At 46.1% G+C, this 26556-nt stretch overlaps 2 protein-coding genes across 3 annotated transcripts; one reads left to right on the forward strand and one right to left on the reverse strand.

Moving 5' to 3' along the window:
• The first annotated feature begins 129 nt into the window (after positions 1 to 129).
• DDX42 (DEAD-box helicase 42) lies at positions 130 to 19597 on the forward strand. 2 transcript variants are annotated; one of them, XM_080369575.1, is made up of 18 exons: positions 130 to 249; positions 2042 to 2278; positions 3126 to 3276; positions 3891 to 3952; positions 4978 to 5014; positions 6480 to 6629; positions 6877 to 6981; positions 7585 to 7704; positions 8819 to 8995; positions 9501 to 9629; positions 10480 to 10579; positions 11273 to 11320; positions 11838 to 11935; positions 13276 to 13552; positions 14197 to 14423; positions 15738 to 15848; positions 16726 to 16827; positions 17471 to 19597. In XM_080369575.1, exons 2-18 carry the CDS (start codon positions 2058 to 2060, stop codon positions 18227 to 18229), a joined length of 2874 nt encoding a protein of 957 aa, XP_080225701.1. In that variant the 5' UTR covers positions 130 to 249; positions 2042 to 2057; the 3' UTR covers positions 18230 to 19597. The 2 variants fall into 2 exon arrangements, with proteins under 2 accessions (XP_080225701.1, XP_080225702.1); XM_080369576.1 differs by lacking the exon at positions 130 to 249 and adding an exon at positions 742 to 918.
• On the reverse strand, positions 19291 to 26527 carry LOC308055480 (parathyroid hormone/parathyroid hormone-related peptide receptor-like). The gene is given in 9 exon segments (XM_080369448.1): positions 19291 to 22365; positions 22588 to 22629; positions 22750 to 22887; positions 23246 to 23344; positions 23643 to 23709; positions 24279 to 24687; positions 25128 to 25285; positions 25629 to 25916; positions 25918 to 26527. Coding segments are annotated over 9 exon segments (1932 nt in total). The 5' UTR covers positions 26286 to 26527; the 3' UTR covers positions 19291 to 22002.
• Positions 26528 to 26556: the final 29 nt, after the last annotated feature.

The following is a 26556-nucleotide window of genomic DNA, read 5'->3' on the forward strand; positions in this document are numbered from 1 at the left end:
GGAGGGGCCCCCGTGGGCGAGGCGGCCGATGGGCCGCGGCACCGCCTGCCAGGGTGGCCCGGGGTGTCCCGGGCCTCGCCCGCTCCCGCCACCCTCCACCCGCGGCTTCCCCCGCTGCCAGCGCGCATGCTCGGCGGGGCGCGCTGTGACGTTAGCGCGTCACGCACGGCGGCGCGTCGGTGCGGCGCGTCTCCACCCCCCGCCCCGGTAACTGGGGAAGCGGCGGCCGGCGGCTGCGGTGCCCGAGGGGTGAGTGAGGGGCTGGGGGCGCGGAGCGGGCTGGCGCGGCCGCCCCTTCCCTGCCGGCCAGCGGTGCCTCCCGCGGGGCAGGCGACGGGGACGCGGCCTAGCGCGGGCTGGGGCAGCCTGGGCCTGGCCCTCACAAAGGGCCCGCCCCCGCGGCGGGAAGGGCCGTGAGCGGCCCCGCGCAGGGCCCAGGGAAACGCCGCCGCCCCCCGTGCCACGCCCGCCCCGGAGCCGGGGGCTCTGCGCGACGCCGGGCCCCCTGTCCTGCCCTGCCGAGCTCGAGGGAGGGAGCGAGGGTCGGGCGCCGGGGACGGGGTAGCTGGACGCGCCGCTGCGTCTCCCTCCGGTGCTGGGGACCCCGGGAAGGCTCCGCGCCGCGGAGGTTCTCACCGAGCCGGTGCTGGCGGGGAAGAGGCGCCCTGGCAGCATGCGGGGCGCGCTGCCCTCCGGCGCTGCCCTGCAGCCCTCTCCCTGCTCGCTCCAGGGCGCTCCCTGGGCAAGCTGACCGGATTTTGTACTTCTGCAGCTGTACGACAGAATAAAAGAAGAATTCTCAGTATTTTCTGCAGTGGGACGAGGGAAAGCAAAAATGTCGATAAGCACAGTGAGGAAGAATCCTTAAAATCAGATGTTGTAACTTAAAAGATGTCTCGCTGTGCTCTCAGCGGCAGTGTAAGGGTACACTTTTGTCCATTTGTTGCACAGTTTGGTTTCTTATCTGCCACATGTCTGCAGGTGTGAGCGCTCCTGTGTCGGTGCAGGTGGGGCAGCAGGACACCCAGGCAGCTGCTGCGGGGGAGAACCGAGCAGCAGTTTCCCCTGAAGTCTCTTAGCAAGCTCTGGTCTAGGCTTCAGGTTTATAGAGTAAGGCCCAAGCTGGTCAATGCTGCACAGGCAGCAGGAGCAGTATTTACTCTCAGATTATTTTGAAGTTGATTCTTTTGCCAGTGAATTCTGGTCTTACTGGAGAATTCTCACTGAATGGGAAGAATTGTGTAATAAAGCTTGTAGCCTTTGGCCTATCTAATTATAACCCACTTAAAGGTTATGCCTTAAAGGTATGACTGACTTGACCATGCAGATGAAATAATGAAATTACTTGGAACAGAAAACGTATGTCTTTAGTAGATCAGTTCAGTTGTCGCTTCATCTAACTTAAAAAACGAGTTCAGGGCAGACGTATTATGTGGCGTATTTAAAACATGGTTTGAAAAATGTAGGTTGAAGAACGTACATGTAGCTAAAGATGCTTTCTCAAGAAGAGTGAGTTGATTTTTTGCAGAAGTGTGCTTTGTCTTCTAATGGAGCGGTGTGCTGCTTTGGGCCCGCTTTTCTAGAGGTGTCTGGATTGCAGTAGTGTGGTATTTACAAACCATGGAACACTCAAGGATGGGACTGTATGGACATGCCAAATATGTACCGAGCTGACTTTTCATGTCTTGTTCCTGCTGATGTTCAAAGTCCTGGCCTTGGGTTTGTTTGTCTTAGATTGCAAAACAGATGAAACAAGCAACATCTTAAATGTGCTTAAGTAATAGCTGAGGGACATGATCTGTTTTGAAAGACCGCCTTTTTTTTTTTATTATTCTTTTATCGGATTATGGATACATTCGTGCTTACAAGGAAAGAGCAAAGCCCAGTCCTTTTTGGGAAACAGATCAAACTCTTGTCAGTCACATTTCCACAAGTCTGTCTATAATGACTGAAGTAATGCTCTTACAAGAAAAACCATGACAATTACATGTAACTGCCTAAAGGAGAGAGGGCATTAATTTGTCTTTTCTGAATTTAACAGGTATATTGGGGACATCATGAATTGGAATAAAGGTGGACCTGGTACTAAGAGAGGCTTTGGTTTTGGTGGATTTGCCATAACACCTGGAAAAAAAGAGGAGCCTAAGCTCTCTCAACAGTCTCATAGTGCTTTTGGAACAGCCGGTTCTTCTGCTGCATTTGCAAAATCAGGACCTCCTCAGCTGCCTTCTTTCTACAAAATTGGGTCAAAGCGAGCAAATTTTGATGAAGAGAATGCGTAAGTACAAGTTGTTTCCTGTGTTTATCTAGCTCTAGATTTTAGTCTTTTAAAGATTCCAAGGTCAGGGACAGTATTATCTGTGATGTTTATGAGGTTTAGTTATTTAGGAAAGCCTGCTTAAGGATAAATACCCTAACACTGCACTATGGTGTAACAGAACCCTGGTAGCTTTATGGCAGTAGCATCAAGAAAAACTGAGCTAGTCACATGCAGGAACTCCCACCTCTGTTCTGCAGCAGACTTTGGTGTTGCCCTGAACCAATTATTTACCTTTCTCTGGGTGTCAGCATGTCATCTGTAAAATCAGAGTAATAATACATCTTGTCTTTAAGTGTATTTAAAAGACTCTTAAGACAATACCGCAGCCCATGGAGAGATCTCCCCTAGCTTTCCCCTCTCTAAGAACATATCTCAACTGTGAGGCTCAGTCAGCTCAGTCATATTGACACTGGTGTGTTCAGAACTGGAGCCAAGCAGAATAAATTTGGGTGTTGTTTGCGCAGGGGAACATTCAGCTCCACAGTTCTTGACTAACCCTTCTATTAGCTGCACAAACGTTGGATAGAAGGGAGGTCGGAAAAACATCCTATATTCAGCAGCCTGGGAGACCCACTCAAGATCAGTGTCATAATACCTATTTGCCCTGCCACCTCTTTTAGCTTACAACATGAATAATTGTAAATAAATACATCTCAACATCTTTTCCTGTGTATTTACTGTATATATACTGTGTATATACTGACATTTATTATCCTCAGTGTGGGAAGCTTGACTCGGAAACCACAAAAGACAGCATGGTACTGTAGGCTCTGTGCTGACTGGGCTGTTGTTCTTTTCTTTTCAGGTACTTTGAGGATGAAGAGGAAGATTCCAGCAATGTTGAATTGCCATACATTCCCGCAGAGAATTCCCCCACTCGCCAGCAGTTTCATTCCAAATCAGCAGACTCTGACAGCGATGATGATCCTCTGGAGGCATTCATGGCTGAAGTGGAGGCAAGACCCAGCTCGTGAAATGTTTATTAATTTTTGGAACTGTACTTTTCTCCAGTCAGGAGCAGCAAATGTCACTCACAGCTTTGGCAACTGTATTCAGAATGTCACTTACCTTTCGGTTTTTTGTGTGAGATGCTGTGTTATTTAGAACTCAAAGGTGGATTAGGTATGGAGAGGGTAGATATGATTTACGATAGCCTAACTAACTGTTTTGAGCATGTCAAAACAATACAGCGAAGAGCATTGTGTGTCTCTGAATATGAAATTACGGGGTTTTGCATTTTTCGCTACCTGAATTGAAATAATTTGTATTTATCATGAGCTATTTCTTAGCTACAGTTCTGTTATTAGCTGGATTCTATCACTGTTTCCAGGAGGAATGCGGGGAATGTGGGTTTTTTTTCAACAACGTTGCTGCAAAGTTATGGTATATACATTTCAAAGCTATTTGTAGAAGTATTTATTTAGCATGATAAGGATATTGAACAAGAGAAAGTTTAGTCCAAAAAGTGTCGTCTCTGTGGCCTGATGATCTAGTTATGTAGAAACATTTTTCCCTTCCATGTTTTATCATCTTGGTCTTTTTAACATGTTATAATTTTATGACCTGTTAGGATCAAGCTGCTCGAGACATGAAGAGGCTCGAAGATAAAGACAAAGAAAAGAAGAATGTTAAGTAAGTTTTCTTTTATAATTCCCATGCCTGCCTGTGTCTTGTATGGTGCTAAGAGAATTCCAATGCATTTTGTTGATGATAATTGTTCTGTAGACAATCTAATAAATACCTAGTAACCAGCATTAACCAGCGCATGATATCCCCCATGGGTAATGTTCTGTACAATAAAAACTGAATAATAGGAGGAAGGAATCCATGGTGGCATCCTATGGTAAACTGAGAGTTCTCTCTTATGAGAAATCTTTCTAGGTCATGCAAATTGGGGCAGCACATTGTACTACCACCACTTTCCAAATCAACCTGAATAGTTTTTCTTCTTTCCACATCCATGCAGTGATCAGGTTGGTTTAGCTTAAAATTGCATTTATGTGAGGAAAATAATTCAGTGCTGCTCTGCCTGTAGTACTGGAGAATCTTCCAAACTTCAACTAGGTTTTAAGACATTCCCTGTAAAGCCGATACATTAGTTAGCACATGATAACAGGGATACTAAATTTGGAGTTTAAAAACAGTTTACATTTTTACAGCTTATCTATCTGTTTTGACCAAGGAAAATAACTATGCTGTTGATTCTTGATATAAATGTCAGATACATTGGTAGAACTTGCATTGCATGGGGTTGATCAGATTATACATGGTCCTGAAACAGAACACCGGATCCAAATCGCCACCTGGGGATGTTCTGAACTGGATTTGCACTTCCTGGCTCATATTCCTCTTCAGTTATGGGACTTCTGTAGCATCAAGAGCTTAGACCAGGATGATCTTTGATGTGGCTTCTACTGGGAAGACGGAATCCTAATCTTTCAGTCTCATTACTAGAAGTAAAAAGAAGTCTTTGCAGGGTCGCTGTTATGGTTGGCACCAAATACGAAAACTCCATGGGTTGGGATTATAAATGTTACTGAGTTGTTAGTGTTGTGTCTTCCACGAAATACGGAGCTCAGCACTAATCAAATGAAAGTATGGAGCTGAGTATGTGGAACACTTGCAGGGAAGTTTTTTTTCTCCGCTTGTTTTTCCAGGGGTATTCGAGATGACATTGAAGAGGAAGATGACCAAGTGAGTTCCTATGCAGTCTTTCTATCTTCTTTTTTGTTGTTTTTGGGGTTTTTTTTAACCTTCCCTCGCCAAATATATAAGTACTAGGTACAAACAAAACTCCAGTATCACGCACAGGTATCCGGACAATTCAGCAGGAAGCTCTAGTGGTTACTCTTCTACCCTTCTAGCTGTTTCACTAAAAAAAAAGAAGAGTACTAGGAGACAATTTCATTCTTTTTTACTCTGTTTAAGAAGATTTTTTTCAGTCAATCTGAACTTGAACTTCCTGTACAGGTATTTCAGTATCTGAAAGTCTCAACAAATTTGAAATTAGCAGAATCAACTAACCAGGAGCACCAGTGAGAGGCTGTTAAATGTGGAGGCTATTTGCAATGAAATGTCATGTCTGTTAAGAGCAAGAATTGGGCTTTTTGCTCTTTATTTTTGGAGGACATCCAGTTCTGATTGGGGATTATAAGCATCACTGTAACAAACAGTAAACAAAGAGGAAAGACTTCATTTCAAAACATACCTTACTACTAAGTTCTAATTAATAACTGTTGTGTTACTTGCAGTAATGCAAAGCACGGAAGCACGGTTGTCTGGCCTTGAGGCCTTTGCTTCCAATTTGGTGAGCGTAGCTGTGCTAAAGTTTGAGCAAAGGTGACTTTAACTTGGGGACAGCTGTTTTCCAAGTGCGTTGCATGCATATCTATGTGACTGAGTGATAATTGGCCACGCAAACGAAAAAGCCAGACGGGTTTATACATATATTTGTAGTTGAACCTTGCTTTAAAAATCTGGTCTTAAATATTTGCTTGAAAGTCAAGTGAGACTGCTGTTTTCTCCATAAGAATATCTTGGTGTGGCAGCAAGATTCTGAGAGAGACATACATGTTTGTGAGTTGTAAGGATGGCATATGACAGTGGTGATAGTGACTTCAAACTTGGGCTTGTGTTGAAGGACTCTTCTGAAATAATTTCCCGTTTGCTGTTGACTCTCTCCATGAAAAACTGATACCTATTTTCATTTCTTAGAGTCTAGTTAGGGAAGTGGAGAAACTATCTTTGGCATAGTGTGTTTAAAAAAACATAAACATCATGCTTAGTAACATTGTGTTCTCTGTTTAAAAACCTGCAGTGTTTGCACTTCGTTCATGTGGAAATAAGAACAGATTCTTCCATTGTTTAAGCATAACAGGTCTTGGTAGAAGTTGTTAAGCAGACATGTAAGAGAAGTTTAGTTTTTAAAAGCATTTTGTGCTCTAACTGACACTATAGTTTTCTTCATTTGTACTTACTGTCCTTCTGGACATAACTGTTGGTATTTATTAGAAGAATCAGTCCTAGTGAACGTGGTTGTTTTTTCTCTCAATGGTGGGTATGAAAGCAAACAGCTGTCTAGCATATACATAATTTAAACAAATCTAGCAGCATTTTTGTATCCTATTGTATGTGATTTTACTGATATGTTTTGCTGCAGGAAGCTTATTTTCGCTACATGGCTGAAAATCCCACTGCTGGTGTGGTCCAAGAAGAGGAAGAGGATAACCTGGAGTATGATAGTGATGGGAACCCAATTGCACCGTCCAAAAAAATCATTGATCCTCTCCCACCTATTGATCATTCAGAGGTAGGAAGTTTATTCCATTCTGTTCTGTCTGAGGCATTTAGAAAGCAGGTCTGTGCTTCTGTCCCTGTAGTATTTCAGTGCTGTGCTACCTAAGTCATACTAAAGATTCTTGACATAGCTTTGTATTAAACAAATGTTCTTGCAGACAGTTAAGAACTTTTGAGAAAAAGAACTCTTCCCCTCCAAAACTAAGTGTACAGAGAGAGAATCTCGAGTCCCAAACTAACTCGGTAAGTTACCCTTGCAGATTGAATATCCACCGTTTGAGAAAAATTTCTATGATGAGCATGAGGAGATCACCAGTCTCACCCCGCAGCAAGTGGTGGAGTTACGTCATAAACTTAATCTCCGGGTAAGCTGGTCACAAAATGATCCTCCTAGGATCTTTTTTCTCCCTATGGTTTTTTTTGGATTGTCTTAGCAGTTTTAATGAGGAAACTCCAGCTTTTGAATACCAAGCCTCTCAGACACCTTCAGTGACTTTGATTTAAGGAAGCCTGATTTTCCTTAGCAGTTCTTGAAAGTCTTCTCCAGATTTTTCAGAGTGGGCACCGAAGATTGCCAGTTGCATGGTTGCACTTGGATTAAAGAACTCCAGAGCTAGGAACTGAAACTGGAACTATTATCTGAAAGAATTAGTTCTTTGCCATTTGTGACATGTTAGTGTGGTGACTCTCTATGAAGGGAATTATTTGGGGAAGACCAATTATACAAGGAAGGCGATAAGATGTTTAGTAGCTTATGTCGATGGACAATTTATCTAAATTTTTATACCTGAAAGTCTTATTTACATAACACATCTGGAATTTTTACCTAGTTAAACTTATATCTATTCAGAAAATAAAAGGCCATTTTCAGAGGCAGACACGCCTTTCTTTTGGTTTCATTTTTGTACGGATTCTTCTTTGTTTTTCTCTTACTGTTCACGAGGCAAAGATATGTTTCTGTTTCTAAGGTGTCTGGTGCTGCTCCTCCACGGCCTGGCAGTAGTTTTGCTCATTTTGGGTTTGATGAGCAACTTATGCATCAAATTAGGAAATCCGAGTATACCCAGCCGACTCCTATACAATGTCAGGTGAGTGTTGTTACTTCTCTAACACCTAAGGAAAGCTACTGAAACATATGCAAAAGTCCCTAGTCCATATGAGGATGTATACAAATCTAGTTTCCTATATAAAGCTGTTAAAGAGAAGAATAATCTGTATTTTTCTAGGAAAATGGCTTTGGTATTACTTAAATAGGGGTTTACCCCCCAGCTTTTTTCTTGTCAAATGACCACTGTAAATATATCCATGTTTTTTTCCTCATTTTTTTCTTAGTGAAGACTGAAGAACATTTAAGTGACATCTCTTGCTTACAGAAATGTATGAAAGGTTTTTTTGGGTTGTTGTTTTTTGGGTTTGGGTGTTTTTTAAAAATTGTGTTAAAAACAATCATAGCAGTAGCTGAGTAAAGAGCCATACATCGACTTTATTCCTTTAAACAGCTTATATTTTAATGTCTTGTGACTAGAAGAGGTATGCAACAAGGCATTTTTCTCATTTCTTTTGGCAGTTGAAATAAATGCTCTGTGAACTGGAGCATTTAACTGGTCATTCCTTGGAGAGCTGTGCAAGCAAAAGGGATTCTGCTGCATATGTAGATTGATTACCATAAGTAATTAAGGTTATCAATAACATAACTAGAACCGCACCACTTCACATGCTTTTTTTGAAGTATAAAAAATGATGTGGCGCTATATCTAGGGGGATGTGTATTAGGACCTTAGCCCATGATATTTGTAAAAAACAGTGGTTGAGAGGTCCTTATAGCAGCAGTAGGGATGAACTGAGGACTTCAGCACTCTGAATGTTTACAGAAAGAATAGGCTCAAAGAATTTATTTTTAGCATTCTTACAGCTGATGAGATGCATTTGTGTACATGTAAATGTATCCTTGGGATGTTGTGCAGTACCCAAACATTGATTTCATATAGGACACCAACAGTCAGAACATGGTAATTGCTTCCAGCCTTAAAACAAACTAATTCAGATCTGAATTTGGCAGTAAAACTGTGTAAGCTTCGACCTGTGTTACTGTGAGTCGTCTGTAATGTGCTTTCCTCTTGTTACCTGAGTTTTCATGTAATATCTAGTACAAGAATATGCTAAGGTAGGCATAATATGGGTTTAGAATCTCCTTATTTTTAGGGTGTACCGGTTGCACTAAGTGGCAGAGATATGATTGGGATAGCTAAGACTGGAAGTGGAAAAACAGCAGCCTTCATCTGGCCGATGTTGATTCACATCATGGATCAAAAGGAGCTTGAACCAGGCGATGGTCCCATTGCCGTGATTGTCTGCCCGACCAGAGAGCTTTGCCAACAGGTAAATGTGTAGTAATCCTATATGTGTCATACAGTATTGTTATAGAACATGACAAAATTCTGGGCAGAAATTATCAGAGAACCTCCATAAACTATTTGAAAAAACTACCCCTGTTTATTAGTGGTGTGGCTCCAGTATAAGCTCACAATTCTTTCCTACAAAGTCTTATTGAGGGATCATAGCAAATCTGAAATTGTACATTTTTGCACAGTGCTACTATATTATTTCCAAGTATTAAGAATATTGTGGATGCATTGCCACCAATTCTCTGCGTAAAACGATAGAGCCTGGAGGTTAAAATTATGGTTGGACGCTTAAATAGGTTTCTCAAACTACTGGAAATTATCCACAAGCATTGAAGTATTCAGCCCTGAGGATTTCTGAATGATTTCATTAAGTTATTAGCTGAAAATTATTTCAGAAGCTGGACTGTATTTCTAAGGCAGGTGTATTTTCTCAGATCTGTCTCACATGAACTGTGACATGCTTTGTTTACAATTCTCAGATCCATTCCGAATGCAAGCGCTTTGGTAAGGCATACAATCTGCGCTCTGTAGCTGTGTATGGAGGAGGAAGCATGTGGGAGCAAGCCAAAGCGCTCCAGGAGGGCGCAGAGATAGTTGTCTGCACACCAGTAAGTACCTGTATGCACACAGTACAACATTTTGTTGCTGGACTGAAGCTGAGACAGATTTTTTAATAGCACTGGTGAGGCAGAATTTGTTCTCTGATTAATGAAACCTAGATTCTTCACAAGTTATCAGATGTTGAGAGCAAATATGCTGGGATTATTCTTCTCCCAGGAGGAACTGAAAGACATTAAGTATGGTCTCCGATAGGAGACAGAGTAGCAAGCAAGATCTGCTTGAATCGGTGTCAGTTGTGTGCGATACCAGCTTCTGATTGCTGAGCCTTAAATCCATGAAGAAAATTCCCAGAATGTCATGAACTTGAGTGCCATCTTCCTGAATCAGTGTAGAGCCTGTGGCAGTAATGCTGAAGGGTTGAATGGGTATTGATACTGAACCAGTGATTTAAATAAGCGCTTATTGCAAAGAATAGTTACAAACTTGGGCAAAACAGAGCAGCTAATGGTTGGAGGAAGTTTTATTGTGGCTGTTTATTGGTCTGCTGGGCAAGAAAACAAAGTATGAAGAACTCCCTTGCCAAAAATTGTGGGGTTAAGTAGCCAGTTTGCATTTAAAATTTAATTGTGGTGAAGAATGGGGAATTTTAGGATCTCAGCACTGTTAAGCTTGAAAAAACAGTCTTACAGTTCAGCTTGTCAAGCATAGTTGACGAGAGTTTTAGGAATCTATTTCTATGACTTGAATATTGACACTTCTAGACTGAAGCCTTGAGATGTTTTCTGTTCTGAGTCTCTGGTGAGGATAAAAAGCAGTTAATGGAAGGATGTATATATTAACATTTTTTTAAAATATGCTTTAAAAACTTGGCTTTTGTTGTTTCGGTTTTTTTAATAGGGTCGTTTGATTGATCATGTGAAAAAGAAAGCTACAAACCTTCAAAGAGTCACTTACCTTGTGTTTGATGAAGCTGACAGAATGTTTGATATGGGTTTTGGTATGTAATGAACAAAGGTCACTGTTTTGGAAAGCAGTGGTGTCCGGTTCCCAGATTAGCAGGACTGTTTATAACCCCTGTAGCTTTATATACTTGAAAATACATTAAGCGAATACTTATAGACAAAACTCCTATTTAAAGATCAATATCTGTTGCTGTTAAGAGATCAGCAAAGTCCTGTTGATGTTGAAGTCCAAGAAGCTGATTTTTATCTTAGAGTTGCTGAATAACTTTTGGGCAAGCCACTTCAGTGCTTTGTATCAGTGTGTACAAACTGCTGGCGTTAAAATAACTTTCTACTTCTTTGGAATAAGTTTGGTCATTCGGATCTGGATGATTTTGAGTATGTGCTCAAGCATCATGGGACATAGCAAAGATCTGACAGTACTGTGATCCTGCAAAAGGAGGGAGACACTTGTGAAATGTACAGGGTATGCATGGATTCAGCTAGGATCTTTGCTTACGGAATATTTTGCTGAAGGGACTTCCAAAAGTTTCTTTGTACAGCAAAGGAACTTCGATTGCGCAGCAAAAAGCACTTGGAAGTCACAGTAAAATTAAATACTGAATGAGAGGCACTCATTCATTCCATTGTTTTTTGTTAAATAAAACAATGAAGTTGCATTCTGAGTGATTCTACTAAATAATGAGCATACAATGTTGATTATGGAGCATTTTTCCTCTCCTTTCCAGAATACCAGGTTAGATCAATCGCAAGCCATGTACGTCCTGACAGACAGAGTAAGTATAAGCATGTTTCAAAATAAACTGAGAGCTGAAGGAGGCTACATGGTGGGCTACCCGTTAAGAGTCTGGAACAGAGCTTGAATTTCATGTTCTCGGCACAGCCACATAATGAGACTTTTGCAAAAGTCCGCTGGTGGTGTTCTCGCTGTGGCGTGTTGGGATGGAGCACTTGTGAAATGTGGGCATTTAACCACGCTCTTCATCAGTCTGTAATCCCACCACAGACTGTAATCAAAGATGATGAGCTGAACTAATATTCATATGGTTTGAGATCCTGTGTTGTAAGCTGCCATGAAAGAAAGTTCGCTGTAGTGCCACATCTTATCAACGTCTTATTTCAGATGCCATAAAATGTAATTTTCATTAGAACCAGTAAAACAGACTGTCACTTCAGATCACTGATAGCTAGCACAGCCGTACAGGTCCTCATTCACAAGATCTGTGCAGTGTGTTCACAGTTCTGAAATAAAAGTTTATTTTTCAAGGAGTTCAAATATCGTTTTTCTTTTAGCCCTCTTGTTCAGTGCCACCTTCCGTAAGAAGATTGAGAAACTGGCCCGAGATATTCTGATCGACCCAATTCGAGTTGTGCAGGGAGACATTGGAGAGGTAATTTCATGATACTTCTGAGACAGTCAGAGAAATGAACTGTTCAGTTTCTGTTGTCTGAAATTTAAGTTAAACTGTGGTAATCGTCATTTATATTTAAGAGTAAATACTTTGTGCTTAACAAAAAGTAGTAAAGTTCCCAGTGGTTTTTTTGCAGGTTTTTTTTTATTGACCTTTCTGCCAACAAATACTCTTCTGTTGATGGGAGGTTTCATCCAGGAGTGAAACATTAGTGCAGTGACTGATGTATTTTTTTATTCTTTTTATTAAGCTGAGTCAATGGGCATATCCTTTTGTTTTGTCTCTTAAGTATAAATAAAGCAATTGCAGGTTTTGCAATGAAGGATTTGAAACTTAAACTGTAGTATCTTTCAGCTGGTTTATGTGGGAATGTTGATTCTATATTTGCTTGACAGTAGCAGCTGAACTATTAGCAGACCAGGGATTTGGTAATAAGTCGATGAGGTGGACAGATGTGTACTTGCTGTGGAGAAACTTTGCTTATAATATATGAAAACTTGAGAAATTTCACAAGATGCCTTCAGAACATTTTTCTTTTAACCAGTTCTCTGCATTTTTTTTTCCAATCAGGAATGTGAGGCGTGCCTTTGTAACAAAAAAAATTAACAGCTACCTGAAGCCCTTCTTTCTGGGAAACTGTTTTTTCTAAATTTTGCTTAAAAAAAAGAAGCAGCTTTCCTAGCTCAGTCACAGGGTTTCTATTCCTTGATCTGCATTATTACTCTGAGAGCATCATGCTTGAAATAATTAATATTTGAATGTGTAAAAATTAAATCTTTCTGAGAAACTGCCAGATAGGGCTGTGAGCTCTGCTGCATTTTTATCACTTGCAACGCGGCGGGTGTAGGGAGTCTGTTCTTGCCTCTCCTCTTCCTGACTCAAGTCACAGCTCTCAGGAGTACTTTCTCTGATCACCATATGAATAACTTCTGCTGATGAGCATCCTCTCCATCTCAGACCCTGCTCTTGCACAGTCTGTTGTAGTTGTTAATAGCATCTTGTCGCAAGAGCATCGGCGTTGCACGTACCCGTCTTTAGATCAGTAGGGTGCTAAACTGCAGCATGTCAAAGACTGCACTTTGCCTTTCACATTTAGCAAAGAGTAGCTCATTTAGCCCTGCCTTTTCTGCACTGTGAAAATGAAGTGGTCAGCAGTTAAGCAAGAGCTGAAGACTTTGAGAGGAGAATTTTGGTCCCCTGCTTCTCCACTTTTTATTCTCACACCTAGTTTAAATTCCTCATTTGTTCTGCCATCTGTTTTTGTTTGCCATACTGTCCTTTCTGTCCTGTGTTATTGCTTGTCGTATTTCTCTCTTTAGGCAAATGAAGATGTTACCCAAATTGTGGAGATTTTCCCCTCTGGCCCTAGCAAATGGAACTGGCTGACTCGACGCCTCGTGGAGTTCACATCATCTGGGAGCGTTCTCCTGTTTGTCACCAAGAAGGCAAATGCAGAAGAGCTGGCCAATAACCTCAAGCAGGAGGATCATAATCTGGGGCTGCTTCATGGTGACATGGACCAGAGTGAGAGGAATAAAGTCATTTCAGAATTTAAGAAAAAGGGGATCCCAATACTGGTAGCTACTGATGTGGCAGGTATGTGACTTTCTAAGTAACAGCAGCTCATCCAAGTTGTAGATATCAGCAGAAAAATAATACATTTCAGTGGCAGGCAACAAGGTTGGCTTCTGCACCTGCTGGGCACTGTGTTCCAGATGTTTTTCAGAAGTACACAGTTAGTACGGGGTTTTATTTTTAAAATCCTCTAATGATGTTTAAATTACAGTCTGACAGATATTTTTTTAATCTACAGAAAGAAAATAAGCTGTTTCTTAAGGAAGTAGTTACTATTTGTTAATCAGCTGACACATGCTTAAATGAAGAGGAGACAGACACACTTGAAGCCTTCTCTAGAACAGCTTTTGTACCCAGACGTTTAGCTGAACAAAAAGAGAATTTCAGAGCCCTTTAACAAAGCCCTCTCTTTTCCTTGGAATAGCAGTCATTTAAAGAGATCTCTTCCATCTCCAATCCTGTGAACTTGTACTTATACTACTGTTAGAGAAGATACTACTACAGTGAGACTTTTAGCCTACGAAGGGTGTCTTAACTGGGGTATGTTCCTGTGGAAACTCCTTTCGTGTGCTGGAGCAGAATTAAGTGATATGCTGGTATGAATGGGATTGTTTTGAGTTAATTTGGGATAATCACACTTACCACTATGTTGTTCTTCATTACAGCTCGTGGGTTAGATATTCCTTCCATTAAGACTGTCATCAATTATGATGTGGCTCGGGACATAGATACACACACCCACAGAATTGGTCGTACTGGCAGAGCAGGGGAGAAGGGAGTTGCCTACACTCTGCTGACTCCCAAAGACAGTAACTTTGCTGGTGATCTCGTCAGAAATCTGGAAGGCGCTAATCAACATGTTTCCAAAGAGCTGTTGGATCTAGCAATGCAGGTATGAACAAGCGAAAGTACAAACTTCCTCGAGTAGAGGAAGATTCCTTCCATGATTAGCACAAAATCAGGAGCTCAGGGACTTGTTTCTGATTCCATCATGTGTAAGCAGTGACCTTTTGGCGATCTATACTGGTTTTAAGTAGGCTTTCTAGTGGTTTTAATGGCCTTTGAAAGAATCCATGAAGACATGAAGATTTTGGAACACAGTAATATAATCTATATTGGGGTCAAGCACTGCCTAGGAAATTGGGAGCTGTAATCTAGCTGATGCCAGCAGAGCGCTCCAGCTTCAGTATCTCGTTACAGTCAGATTTTTGATGTGCGTTTATGGCAGGCACCTGGAAAACGCAGCTTAGTTGAAAGCTAAACTAGAAAATAGTTGCAGGGACATTCTACTCTGTGAAATAGTTGTTGCTTGATCATTATACCTGCTTTGCAGTGCTGTCTGGCAGGCTTGCTATATATAGGTATGACGGAGAGCTGAAGCAATTGTGCTTTGTGCCACTGTACTAGTCAGCTCTTTAAGTTCTTGCCTTTTGCTGCCCATGTAGCTGTAAGAGAGCAAAGGCTTTTTGGTAATTCCCAAATTCAGAGATGGATTAGCATGCTTGTGGCTTCATTGCCAAGCAGCTTGGACACCAGCTGTTAGAAGCAAATATTTTTTCTGAAGTACAGAGACAGCGTTTTCAGATTTGTGAGGCAGAGCTCCACAGGCTGCCTTTGAGAAGAGAATACAGAAGCTGAAAGGCCTGGCTTACTGGCGCCTTCAGATTTGAAGAAACTATAGGGCATAAGAAGAGGTGCAGCCAACCATTATTTAAAAGCCTGGTGACAGTAAGTCTGGTTGGACTGCCGTTTCCTGGTCACTGCTTGTTGCAGGAAGCTTTTCTGACAGAAACCTCATTTCTCCTTAGCCAGGCAGTGGGCTAAATAAATAAAACCCAGGTATGAGCAAGTCCAGAGCTCCCAAGTGAATGGCATTAGAATGGCATTTATTCCTGGGTTTATTAGTATGCAAAGCCCCAAAACTTTAACATGGCTGGAAGTTCAGGGCGCAAAACTAGTTTTCATAAAAAGTATTTGTAACAAAAAGCTTCAGACCCACGTGACAGAACTGTCTGCAGCTTAGTTTCAAAGTGCTGTAGTCTGTCACTCCCATCCCCTTGCAACAGCTGTGTTGTTGAATGAGAAACAGTTTCTTTATATTTTTCTTTTGAAATGCTCAAAATCTTTCTTTTCTGAGCCTCATTACAGGCATTTATGAAGCTTCTTATTCCCTGTGTTGAGGAGCATTTGTCCTTCTTTTGTACAGAATCCGTGGTTCCGGAAATCACGTTTCAAAGGAGGAAAAGGCAAGAAGCTAAATATTGGTGGTGGTGGCTTAGGATACCGTGAACGTCCTGGTCTGGGATCAGAAAATTCTGTAAGTTGAGATGCTGAAGAAGTTGTTTACAAATTCTTGGAACTTTTAAACTTGGTATTGACTCCTCTTTAAAAAAATCTTAGTACTGGAATACAGCCTCTGCTTTGAAAGTTTTTCACAGCCCAGAATCTTTCAGAGTTAGTATCAGTAATATCTCAAGGGAAACTGTCCTGTGGTGTTATCCTCTTGTCAAGAGCTACCTTCTATAGGGCCAGAGTAATCTGGAAGGTTTGGATTCTTCCAAAAATAGACTGTCAGTGCAAAATAAATGCTAATAAACTACTTGAAAAGCCATTTCCAGGCTGATTCTTGGCAGCAAAAAGTCTTGCAGCATTCGTAACACTTACTAAGGTATGTCCATGCTAGGAAAACAGCTCACTGCCCATGTGTACGGGGGCAGAGTTTAACTGTAGATGTGTTGAAAACACATCATGTTCAGCATCCTTCCAGAAGTCACCGCTGAAGCCATGTTCACACTCTGTCTTGGCTATGACCTCTGTGAAAGCCTCCGTTTGGTTGCATTTGGCTTTTGCTTGTACTATAAGGAGCTGGGAAAAGCAGTTACACTGTTGATTAGTGAGTCACTAAGACTTAATGCAGCTTTACTTTTCTGTTGCCCTCAAGGTCGTGGGGCAAACTGTTCCGCTGCTCAGTGCTATCCAGAAGTTTCTCATGCATTTTCTGTGAACCTGCTTTAGCAGAGAGTTGGCCTGGATGATCTCCAGAGATCCCCTCTAACCCCAACCAGACTGTGATTCTGTGATCCTCAGTAGATGTATTTCCAGAGTGCAGGGTCAAGACAGATGTGGAGAATGGTTGAATTGAAAGTGTCTGTGTTGGATAAATCTCTCCAGTTGTCCTTTGTCTTTTTGCATAGGACCGTGGAAACAACAACAGTGTCATGAGTAACTATGAGGCATACAAGCCGTCCACTGGGGCAATGGGAGACAGACTTACAGCAATGAAAGCAGCTTTTCAGGTTGGTTCAATGATTTGTGCTCCCAAGTTCTGACTCAGGAGGAAAGGACGTGACATGGGAAAAATTTTACTACTGATGATTCAAGACAATTATTTTTTTTCTCCCCTGAAAATGCAGAAACACTAGATTTTAGGGAAGGTGAGCGTGGTAGTTGTGGCCATGTCTCATCCACTTGGAGCACGTGCTCAGCATTGCAGGCCACAGTGGTAGAATTAGTATGCAGGCTGGGCTGAACATAGCTGCACCAAGTTAATTTGCCAAACTTAGTTTTCTGCTGCCTCTGCTCTCTTTCCTTTCGGATTCTGCGCCTAGGCTTGATCCTATTTAGGTTGCTTAGCAGCAGTAGTGTAATTGCAATCAAAAGAAACGGGGAACAGAGAAACTTTTCAGTATGAAAATTAACCCCATGGTATAGGAGTACCCTTGTTTCTGTGGTCTGGTAGCAGATGGTCCGTTACTAATTCTGTGTACGTAAGCACAGCAGGAATGTAATCACTCCAAAGCTGACTTTACAGGAACTCTTTTTTTTCTAGGGGGTCCCCAGAATTCCAGATAGGCTTGTTTGCATGATGATTGCGTGTTTTGTGGTGCAGTGTAGAGGCAAACATGCTCTCTTTTTTTTCTTTCTGTCTCTTTCCGGCAGTCCCAGTATAAGAGCCACTTTGTTGCTGCAAGCTTAAATAATCAAAAGACTGGTAGCTCCGCTGCTGGTGCTAGTGGCTGGACCAGTGCTGGGAGCTTGAACTCAGTACCGACGAGTTCAGCACAGCAAAATGCTGCAAATCCTGACAGCCCAATTGCAGCTGCCGCAGCAGCAAAGGGTGTTCCAGGTTTCACCAGCACGGGGAATTTGAGTAGCGTTCCTACCTTTCCAAGTATGGGAGTACAGGGCTTCAACAACACCAATGCCAGCAGCAGCAATCGAGAAGGCAGCAGCAGCGGCAGCACCAGCCTTGCCACTGCTGGCGGTGGCGGCAGCGGTGGTGGCAGCGGTGGTGGTGGTGGCAGCGGCGGCGGCATTGTCAGAGAACGATACAATGACAACCGGAACAGTCGCCATAACGAGGTCCCACGCCGTGGAGAGGGCGGTGGTCGTGGAGAGGGTGGTGGTCGCTACAATGAAGTGCAGCGCCATGGAGAAGGAGGCGGTCGCCACAGTGACGGTTACCGCCATGGAGAAGGCCGACATGGCGACAACCATCGCCACGGTGAAAGCCGGCACTTCGCTGATGTGGGCAGTGGCAATCGCAATAATGGTGATAGCAGGAGTAGCAACGAAGGTAGGAACAACGAGAGCAGGAATGGTGAGAACAGGAAGGAAGCCAACAGCCGAGACAACAAGACAGATGGTTTTGCTGTCCCAGAGCCCCCAAAGCGTAAGAAGAGCCGGTGGGACAGTTAAAAGCTGGTGTTACACAGCCTAGAATCTCTGCAGGTAGTGTTGTCTTTTTCCAGAGGATTTCTTGGGGGTTTTTGGTAACTGGTTGTTGAGCAGCTGGGAGAAGAGAAGGAAATGATGAAAACTCCTCGTGCAAGTCTGGGCTGGTACATCTGTGGACAGATTCACTCTAATGATGTGTGCACACAATGCTTAGTCAAAAAGAAATCATTTTGATAAAGCTCCCTGGGTTCTGCTTTTAAACATTCAGTGCTCAAATGACTCTTCGCTGGATTTAAACAGATCTTCTTGACACGGAAGAAGCTGTTTCATGTCCTTGGAACATTAAGAAACTGTTGTCCATAGAACTATAAAGTAGTCTGTTCTTAACCAGCGTTCACAGTTAAAGAACCAGTCCATCTAGAGATGCTCAGGACCCACCTGTTAAACATTAATCTTTCAGCAATTTGTTCAGTATGGTGAGTTCTTCCCCAGTCTCTTTCTTTTCACGTATTTTCTTAACCCCAAATCATTTGTCCTCCAGGTCGCCCCTTACATTCTCTCCTCATCAACTAAGAATGTGTCAGTTTATGTTGCTGAAGATGGGATGAAGCAAGTTGGTTTTCTTTCCATTTTTTTTTCCCTTGCCTTTTTTTTTTTTTTTTTTTTTTTTTTTTTAATGAAGCTGTTCAATGGATCCCTCTCCAGCCCAGCTAACTACAAATTCACCTGATGGACTCCCTGGCTTGTTTGTGGTCAGTACATCAATTCCAATCCCATTGCCCATGTATTCTTTTGTTTTAAAGAACGTCGTCTTTCTTAATAACCTTCATTTTGGTGGAAGCCTGCATAGCAAACTTGTCTCTCTGCTGTGCCTATGCACCCTCTGTTATGAGAGGGTTGAATGCTTTCTTCAAATTAAAAACAAAAAAGGGAAAAAATGTAGATACACCACAACAATCAAAGGCTGGTGCCCCCCATGAAGCGTAGCTAAATGAAGAGGCTTCATTCAGACATTCAGGGACCTGCTGCTCAGAAGCCTTTAGGGAGAACCTGAAAAGCAATTGATGAAGAACAACAGTTCGAATATTGCCCCATATTGGACACATGTAGTTAAAACTGTAAAATCTTGCTTGACTGTTTTTAACTCGTCGTGTGTATTATCAGTTTTTTAACTTCTTTTTCTTTTTTTTTTTTTTTTTTTTTTTTTTTGCACCATAAAGGTAAGGAAGAACTCTTTTGTTGAAACACGTCAGCACCCACTGCTGTCTTGTTTCTACTGAAAGAAGTATCAGAAACTGTCAGGGTTTTGTGACATTGTGATGTTTTCTTTATCAGCTGTGCATTTACTTTCTGCTTGCTCTAGTAAATGTTTTATTACTGGTACAAAAACATCTAGCATGTGCTTTTTATTCTCAATTTCTTCCGTTAGCTGTTCTGGTATTTGGATGGAGATTTGACTGTGTTCCTTTTTTTTCACCAGAAGTTGATTTCCTGTTGTTTTTCTCAGTTATCTTTCACCCCAAACTGTTTTCAAACCCTGTTTTAGCTTCAAAGCCTCCTGGGGAATAGATTTTTCTCCATTTTAGAAGTGGGAAGGATACAGCCCAGGACATGTTGCTTATCCCAGGCTTTCATGGCGTCATTGGTTGACCTGGAAAGAGAACTCTGCAACAGTCTTGTGATCTGACTTGCCTGTTTCAGTTAAGACACCAACTTGATTATTTGGCCCCCCTCACTAACTAGCTCTAATCTGTTGGGGGTTTGTAAAGATAGCTTCCATTTGAGTTCCCTCAGCATGGTCTAGGCAGAAACCTCATTGCACTGGTTTGAGCTCTGAGTATTCAGTATTAAGACAAATATGTCCAGGGCAGATGCGGCAGGGGTTTAGAAGATGTTGCACTCCCCTTTCCTTGTCACACTTAAGGTTTATCACTCTGCACAACTAAAGATTTGAGTTTCAAAACAAAAAAAATAAAAATAGCTCCATAGTCTAAAGCTGCCATCTGCTCCCTCCCTTCCTGGATCTCAGCTCACTGCCACAGGGAACTGGTCTTGGATGTGGCATATGCTGGGGTTTCTCCCCTCCTTTTTTTAACGCATCCCTCTGCCGTTCGATAGGATTGTTGAAATTCCTCACCCCTCTCTCAGCTACTAGGAGCCTCTTGAGACTTGAATGAGTAAATATTGATCACTGACAGAGAGCTATAAATATCAGTTCACAGCCCCATGTTAGATACATAAGAGGGTTGATTCCATCTCCGCAGAACAAGGTAGCAGTGTGAGCAGCACGCCGACTGCCCTGAAAGAGAATCTCTTTCCTTGCAGCGTCAGGCTGGGCTGCTTGCTTCTGAAGAGACCAGAGCAGAACTCGCAGCTGAGCAAATCAATTACAGGAAGCTCAGGTTTCTTTGTAAAGTGCAATCCTTGGATTCTGCTCCTGCCTCTGTGCCTGCACATCAGTCACCCCCTCTGCCTGTCCTCCCCCAGAGCAGGGCATATACCCAGCTGAGCCTCATCCGCATCGTACAGTGCTTGCTTTCCTGGGTGGGAGGGGGGGCGGACGTGTCTGACTGCACCAGCATCTGGACCATTTAAAGAATATGGATGCTGGAGCCTTTCCCTTCCCTGATGTGACTTCTGGCTGGCTGTCCCTCCAGCGCTTCCTAATCCTTGTGACTCCTTTGGTGTCTTAGCTCTTCACTGGAAGATCTGTGAATGCACAAAATTATTTGCACGTTTGCTGTCACTGTCTTTATCATGAAGTTACTGCCTTGAGGGATTGTGTCTCATTTAAAGCAGGTAGGAAAAAAAATTCTACATCTTACCACCACCATGCTGTTTGATTTTAACTGGCACATACACGTCATCTCCCAATGATGCAGCAATTCTCCCCTCCCCTGTGGTCTGGCTGGATTGTCTGGGCTGGGCATGGCAAGCTCTTTGGGAATGTCTTTTCCCATCAGGGTGACGAGCTTTCCCAGGCAGCACACATGTGGCAGCGTGGGCAGGGGGGGCCTGGGGCTGCCTGGTCCCCGGCAGTGAGCTGTGATCAAGGCTGGATTTCCAGCCCTTTTCACCCTCTGCTGCCCTCCAGCAACTGCTCGCATCCCTAACGGAGTTCAAGGATGGAAACAAGCCAGACTCTCCCTTTATTCACTTTTTAGCCTGCAGAAGGGTTACAGGGCCAAGACTTGCATGCAGCGCTGTACATTATGGCCAACCGTGCTGTAAAGCGGGGGGGACCCAGGCCTTTGCTGCGCCCTTCCCGAGCTCTAAAGCTCGGCCTGCCTCCCTGAGCCCGTCGCGTCCCAGTGTCTCGCACTCCCTGCTTGTGGCTGGGCGCTGCACGTTGGGCTTCGCAATATCCATGAGCTGCAGGAAGGTGCAAGGGCAGGGTGAGCTGCAGGGCAGCTCTGCGGGCAGTGCGTGCTCTGCCAGCCCCAGGCACAGCACAGTTCGTAGCGCTGGAGCTGAGTCGCTTTCCAGACTTTGGAGGTGAGACTGAGCAGGGAGGATTGCTTCCTGGTGATGATTCCAGGCCTTGCATGCACAGGCATCGCTCGCACGTGTGTGGAAGGAAATGAGGTGTGGAGCTGGCTGCTCGGCCGGGTGGTAGAAGGGGCAAGAGCACGTGGTCCCTTTGCACAGCGGCCGTGAGGGAGCAGGAGCTGCGGTGGCCCAGTGACTGTCCCCAACCCCAGCTGTCCATGCAAGCGTCAAAGGAGCCCAAAGCGTGACAAGCAGCATCTTTCCAGACACAGCTGGGTATCCCGCCGGGAAACCTGCCTTTGGCTTTATAGCATGGTCTCCAGCTCGCTCTTTAGGTTGGGGTGACGCTGGTTCAGCTCTGTGAAGTCGCCTGTGTTTTCCCCACAGGTTTTCTGGCTCATCTCCTGGGTCAGACAGGGCAAAAAATGACCTGAGGCAAAGGAGCCAGGGATGTAGCCGGGCAGGCTGGCCTGGGCGGGGGGCAGCAGCCCCCGCTGCTGTGTGCTCCCTGCCCCTCGCCCGGCAAGGCTCGTGCTGATGCTGGCGGTGGCGTGGGAGGCCAGCCCAGCGTAGCAGCAGCTCCCTGCCGCACCGTTGGCACGCGCCTTCTGCTTGAAGTCCAGGGCCAGGCTTCTCCGAAAGTGGGCTTTCTTAATCTCCGCCTGCACCTGAGGGAGAGACCAGAGGTGGCTGCTGGGGCCTGGGGAAACAGGGATCCCGTCCCTTCCCCATGGCTTTCACTCCTAGTGATTTTTTCCCCTTCCAAACCCTACCGAGAGGGATGGATCTGAGTGTTTCCCTCTGGTTATCCCAGCCTGGGGTCTGCGGGCAGACTTCCCCGACCCTAAAGGGGCTGGAACAGGGAGCTCAGCTGCTCACACTGAACTTACCTCCCCATTGCAGAAGCAGTAGATGAAAGCCACAAAGAAACCCTGCCAAAAGAGAGAGGTGGAGCGTGAGTCCCGAGCTGGGATGCTGTACACGTCCCTCCCCCTCCCAGCATGAGCATCGCTCGGTGTTCGGAGCAGGCAAGCAGCCCCATGTCCACACACCTGAGAGGAGTTAAAGAGCATCTCATAATGCATCTGGATCTGCCACAGGACCCCGGAGACCTCGGTGTAGGGCATGGCCATGAACACCACGTAATGGACTCCAAAAAGCGGCATCAGCACCAGTGTGGACTTCAGCAGCTTCCTGAGAGGAGGAACGCCGTGAGCCGGGGCTGCCAGGAGCCCCCAGCCCCCTGGCAGACACCGTGAGCGTCCTGGCAAAGAGGGCAGTCGCTTCAGCTGCTGCTGCTGCAGCTGGTTTGTGTGTAGCTAACCGCACGGTGTCCAGCTTGGAGGAGGAAGCAGGCAGAGCCTGAGCGCCTGAGCCGGCTGTTTCGGTCAAACCGCGCTGCCAGAAGCGCTGGCTGCCACCGTCCTGCCACCCTCCCTCGCTCCCACAGCCTCTCCCGCACCTCTGCCCTTTGCTCCCAGCCCCCCGGGAGCCGTCTTGGCTAAACAGGCAGAAAGGAGCCGGGGCATGGTTTGGCGCTGCCAGCACTCGCCTGTACTGCTGCCGGGGGTCCAGCTTCCCCGTGTTCGTCTCCCAGAGCTTGGCAGCCAGCACCCGGATGATGTTGAGGAAGAGGAAGAAGTTCACCTGCCGACAAACACCTGCTGTGGTTTTGTCACCCACAGTGACCTTGGGTCTGCCCGAACAGCCCCCTGGGACGAGGACAGGCAGTTCTGGGTGAGCTGCAGGCAGGGACATGGGGGTGATGCTGCGGTCGGAGCCAGGAGGGACCGATGCCCCTGGACCCTTCTGCATCATGTGGGCCCTCCCTGGGTGCCAGGGTGGCTGGGGACGCAGTGCCAGTGGCCACAAGCGAACAGCTCTGGGTCTCTATCCATCCCCTTTCCCCAAAAAGGATTGGGAGATTCAGCCACAGGATTCTTACCACAATGGCGGCCAAGATGGGGACCTGATAAATCCACTTCACATTCCCTGCGCTGAGGTCCCAGCACCTGAAGAGACCGTTAAAGAAACAGTTTGAGAAACCTGAAATCACTGGTAAGGAAAATTGCTGGCTGATGGCTCCCTGCGCCCGCCAGCCAGCATCCCGTCCTCCTACCCTGTGCTCCCTTTGTGGAGTTTGTGTAAATCTTGACCCACCAGCAGCCATGCTACAAGCTTTCATAACCATCATGAAGCTGCAAATCAGTTTTAAATTAGCATTAATGTTCCCAAGGACTCCTTGGCCAACTCATCTAAAACTCCTGCTGTATGTTTGGTGGCCTTTCTCCCTTTAAAATGCTTAATTTTAGAACATGTCCTTTAGCTTTCATCTTTGCACTTTTTATTGGTTAATTTTATGGTGTAAACCCGCATCCATCTGCCTCCCAAATCCAGAACAAAACAACTATTGGTCTGGATTATGGACAATTTTATGAACAAACCTGTACGTGTGTTCACCCCTCTTGGTTTTTTTGGAAAATTTTCGTTTTCACAATTCTGGTGCCCACAGATATTTGCTAGCATTTGCAGCCCGTCGTTCCCTCCCCAAGGGACCACCAGAGGAGGGGGACCTACGTACTGTGTATCTGCCAGGGAGGCCCTGACGCTGGCCCAGACAGACACAAACACAGCGGGGAGACCTGGAGAGGTTGGAACCAGAGTGAGGAGCTTGGGTGAAGCATCACGTTTGCAGCTGGTCTGCATCCCACTGCCCTTCCCTGGGCGTTCGGTGCCATGCAGCCATGGCTGAGGCCACGGCTCCCAGCTGGTCACAGTGGCCATAGCATTGGGTTGGGGTCCGTGCTTACCCCAGCCAATGATGATGAGGAGCCACAGGTAGTTCTTGTTGGAGAGGTAGGCCATGAAGATCAGGCTGTGCAGGTAGAGACCTTCCACCAGGATCCAGTAGTGGTTGGTGGCCAGAAAATAGAGGAAGAGCGTCACCACCACCTTGCAGCCAACCTGCGGACGTGCAGAGAGGGGCCCATCTCAGGCTGGCCCCTGGAAACGAAACCTGGTGGCTTTTGCCCTCTGGCCAAGCTGTGTCCCCTGTGTGGCTCGCGTTCCCCTCTGGCAGGGAGCTGCATCTCCCCTGGGATGTTCCAGCATCAGGCAGAGCAGGCGCCCTAGATCTTTCCCTAGGGATGGCGTTTCCCACACCAGGGCACCCTGAGCTGGGGCAGGCGGTGAGCCTGATGTCCCCTGTGGCTCTGGTCCCTGCTGTGGCACCGGGGCGGGGTAAGCTGGCAGAGCTGGGATGGCCCTTCATCCCTCCCCGGCGGCATCGCCCCGAGCACTGCAGCCCCGACCCGGGAGGGTCCCGAGCGCATCCCCTTGCACCAGGGCTCCCAAATCCCCTTTTCCCCTGATCCTGCCCCTGGTCTCGGCATGCCACGTGCCAGGTGGCTCCGTTGTCCTGCTGAGGGACCCATTTCTGCCTTGAAGTCATCCTCCCGCATCTTCTCCGCCGTGCTGGCCAGCGTGCCCGAGTAGAGCACCATGTCCTTCACGAAGATGCTGGCCGCCCGGCAGATGAAGGAGGTGAAGAGGTGGACGTGGATGTAGTTGCGCGTGCAGTGCAGGCGCCTGCGGAGAGGAGGAGTGACGTGAGCCCAGCCCTGGCTGCCTGACAAGCTCATCGCGCGTGGGCTGGGGCACGGGGGTCCCACCGAAGGTGGCTCCAAGGTGGCAGCCCTCCCGCGGGCACAGGGGCCGGGTCTGGGGGCAAGTGGGCTGTTGACACCTTCAAGGGCAGGGTGGCGTGGGCGGGGAGCCGGTCACACGGGGGGTGTTTGGGGCTTTGGGAAATGGCTGATGTTCGTGCTGGGGGTTGGGGCCAGTGCCTGTTCCCTCGGGGGCTGCTCCCCCTCAGGGAGGGGGTGAGGGTGACTCTCCCGCATGCAGGAATGGGGGTGGGGCTTCTCCTTACTTGAAGTACGAGAGGATGCAGACGGCGACAATGAGGGAGGCCAGGGAGATGGAGTAGCCGATGGTGTACATCAGGTGCAGGCGGTCAAACACCGCCTGGAAGAGAAGGGCTGAGCTCCACAACCCCCCCGCAGCCCAGCCCCCCCAGGCTGAGGGCACGGCGGGAGCAGGGCTTGTTTGAGGAGCGGCGGGGGAAGAGCCCCCTGCTCCCAGCAGTTCCCTGGGCTTTGCTGCACGCTTCCCTGGTCCCCATCCCGACCCCTTTTCCCAGCACCTTTGGCAAGCAAGGTCACCTTCTCACGGCTCCGGCTCTCGGAGGAGAAGAGCAGAGCACACTCGGTGTAATTGGCCCAGGTCCTGTTGATGCTGAGGGCCGTGGCCCAGGTCCCGGAGGCGCTGCAGTACCTGTAGGCATGACCTGCGAAGGCAACGCGCGCTGTGGCAGCCGAAGGACCATGGGAAGCCTGGACACGTCCCCGTTGGCACCCAGGCGAGGTCGCTCCCTGCCCGGGTGCAAGCACTCACCATTATGGTTGAAGTCATAGATGTAGTCGGGGCAGGGCACCGACACCTCCTGGCTGGGGGAGCCCTCGGGCCAGCAGATGATCCCATCCCACTCGGGGAGGCAGCTGGTGTCTGGCCAACAACAAAGACACATCTCATGTCCCCAGACTGGGCCATGGCACGCCACCAGCCTCCCCGAGGGTGACCAGGGCAAGGAGAACGTGCTGCCATGCGAACCCCCCCAAGCCTGCGGAGCAGAGGGACCGGGGAGAAGGACACGTCCCATCACATCCCACCTCTTCTGAGGCAGGCAAGGCCTCTCCACCGCTCTGGTTTGCCCTGTGCCTGGGGCAGTCTGGAAAGCAGTGCTGACTAATCAGGGTGATGATCTGATCAGCACCTAATTGCGCCCAGAGCCGCCAGGA

The sequence above is a fragment of the Falco punctatus genome, assembly GCF_963210335.1.
Source record: "Falco punctatus genome assembly, chromosome: 19".
NCBI classification, from domain to species: Eukaryota; Metazoa; Chordata; class Aves; order Falconiformes; family Falconidae; genus Falco; species Falco punctatus.

Bases quoted from the DNA above. Each gene is read 5' to 3' on its own strand.
- DDX42 (XM_080369575.1), top strand. From the start codon at position 2,058: ATGAATTGGAATAAAGGTGGACCTGGTACTAAGAGAGGCTTTGGTTTT. The intron at 11,321-11,837 runs GTAAGTATAAGC...TTTTTCTTTTAG, and splicing joins TGTACGTCCTGACAGACAGA to CCCTCTTGTTCAGTGCCACC. The intron at 11,936-13,275 runs GTAATTTCATGA...TTCTCTCTTTAG, and splicing joins TGCAGGGAGACATTGGAGAG to GCAAATGAAGATGTTACCCA.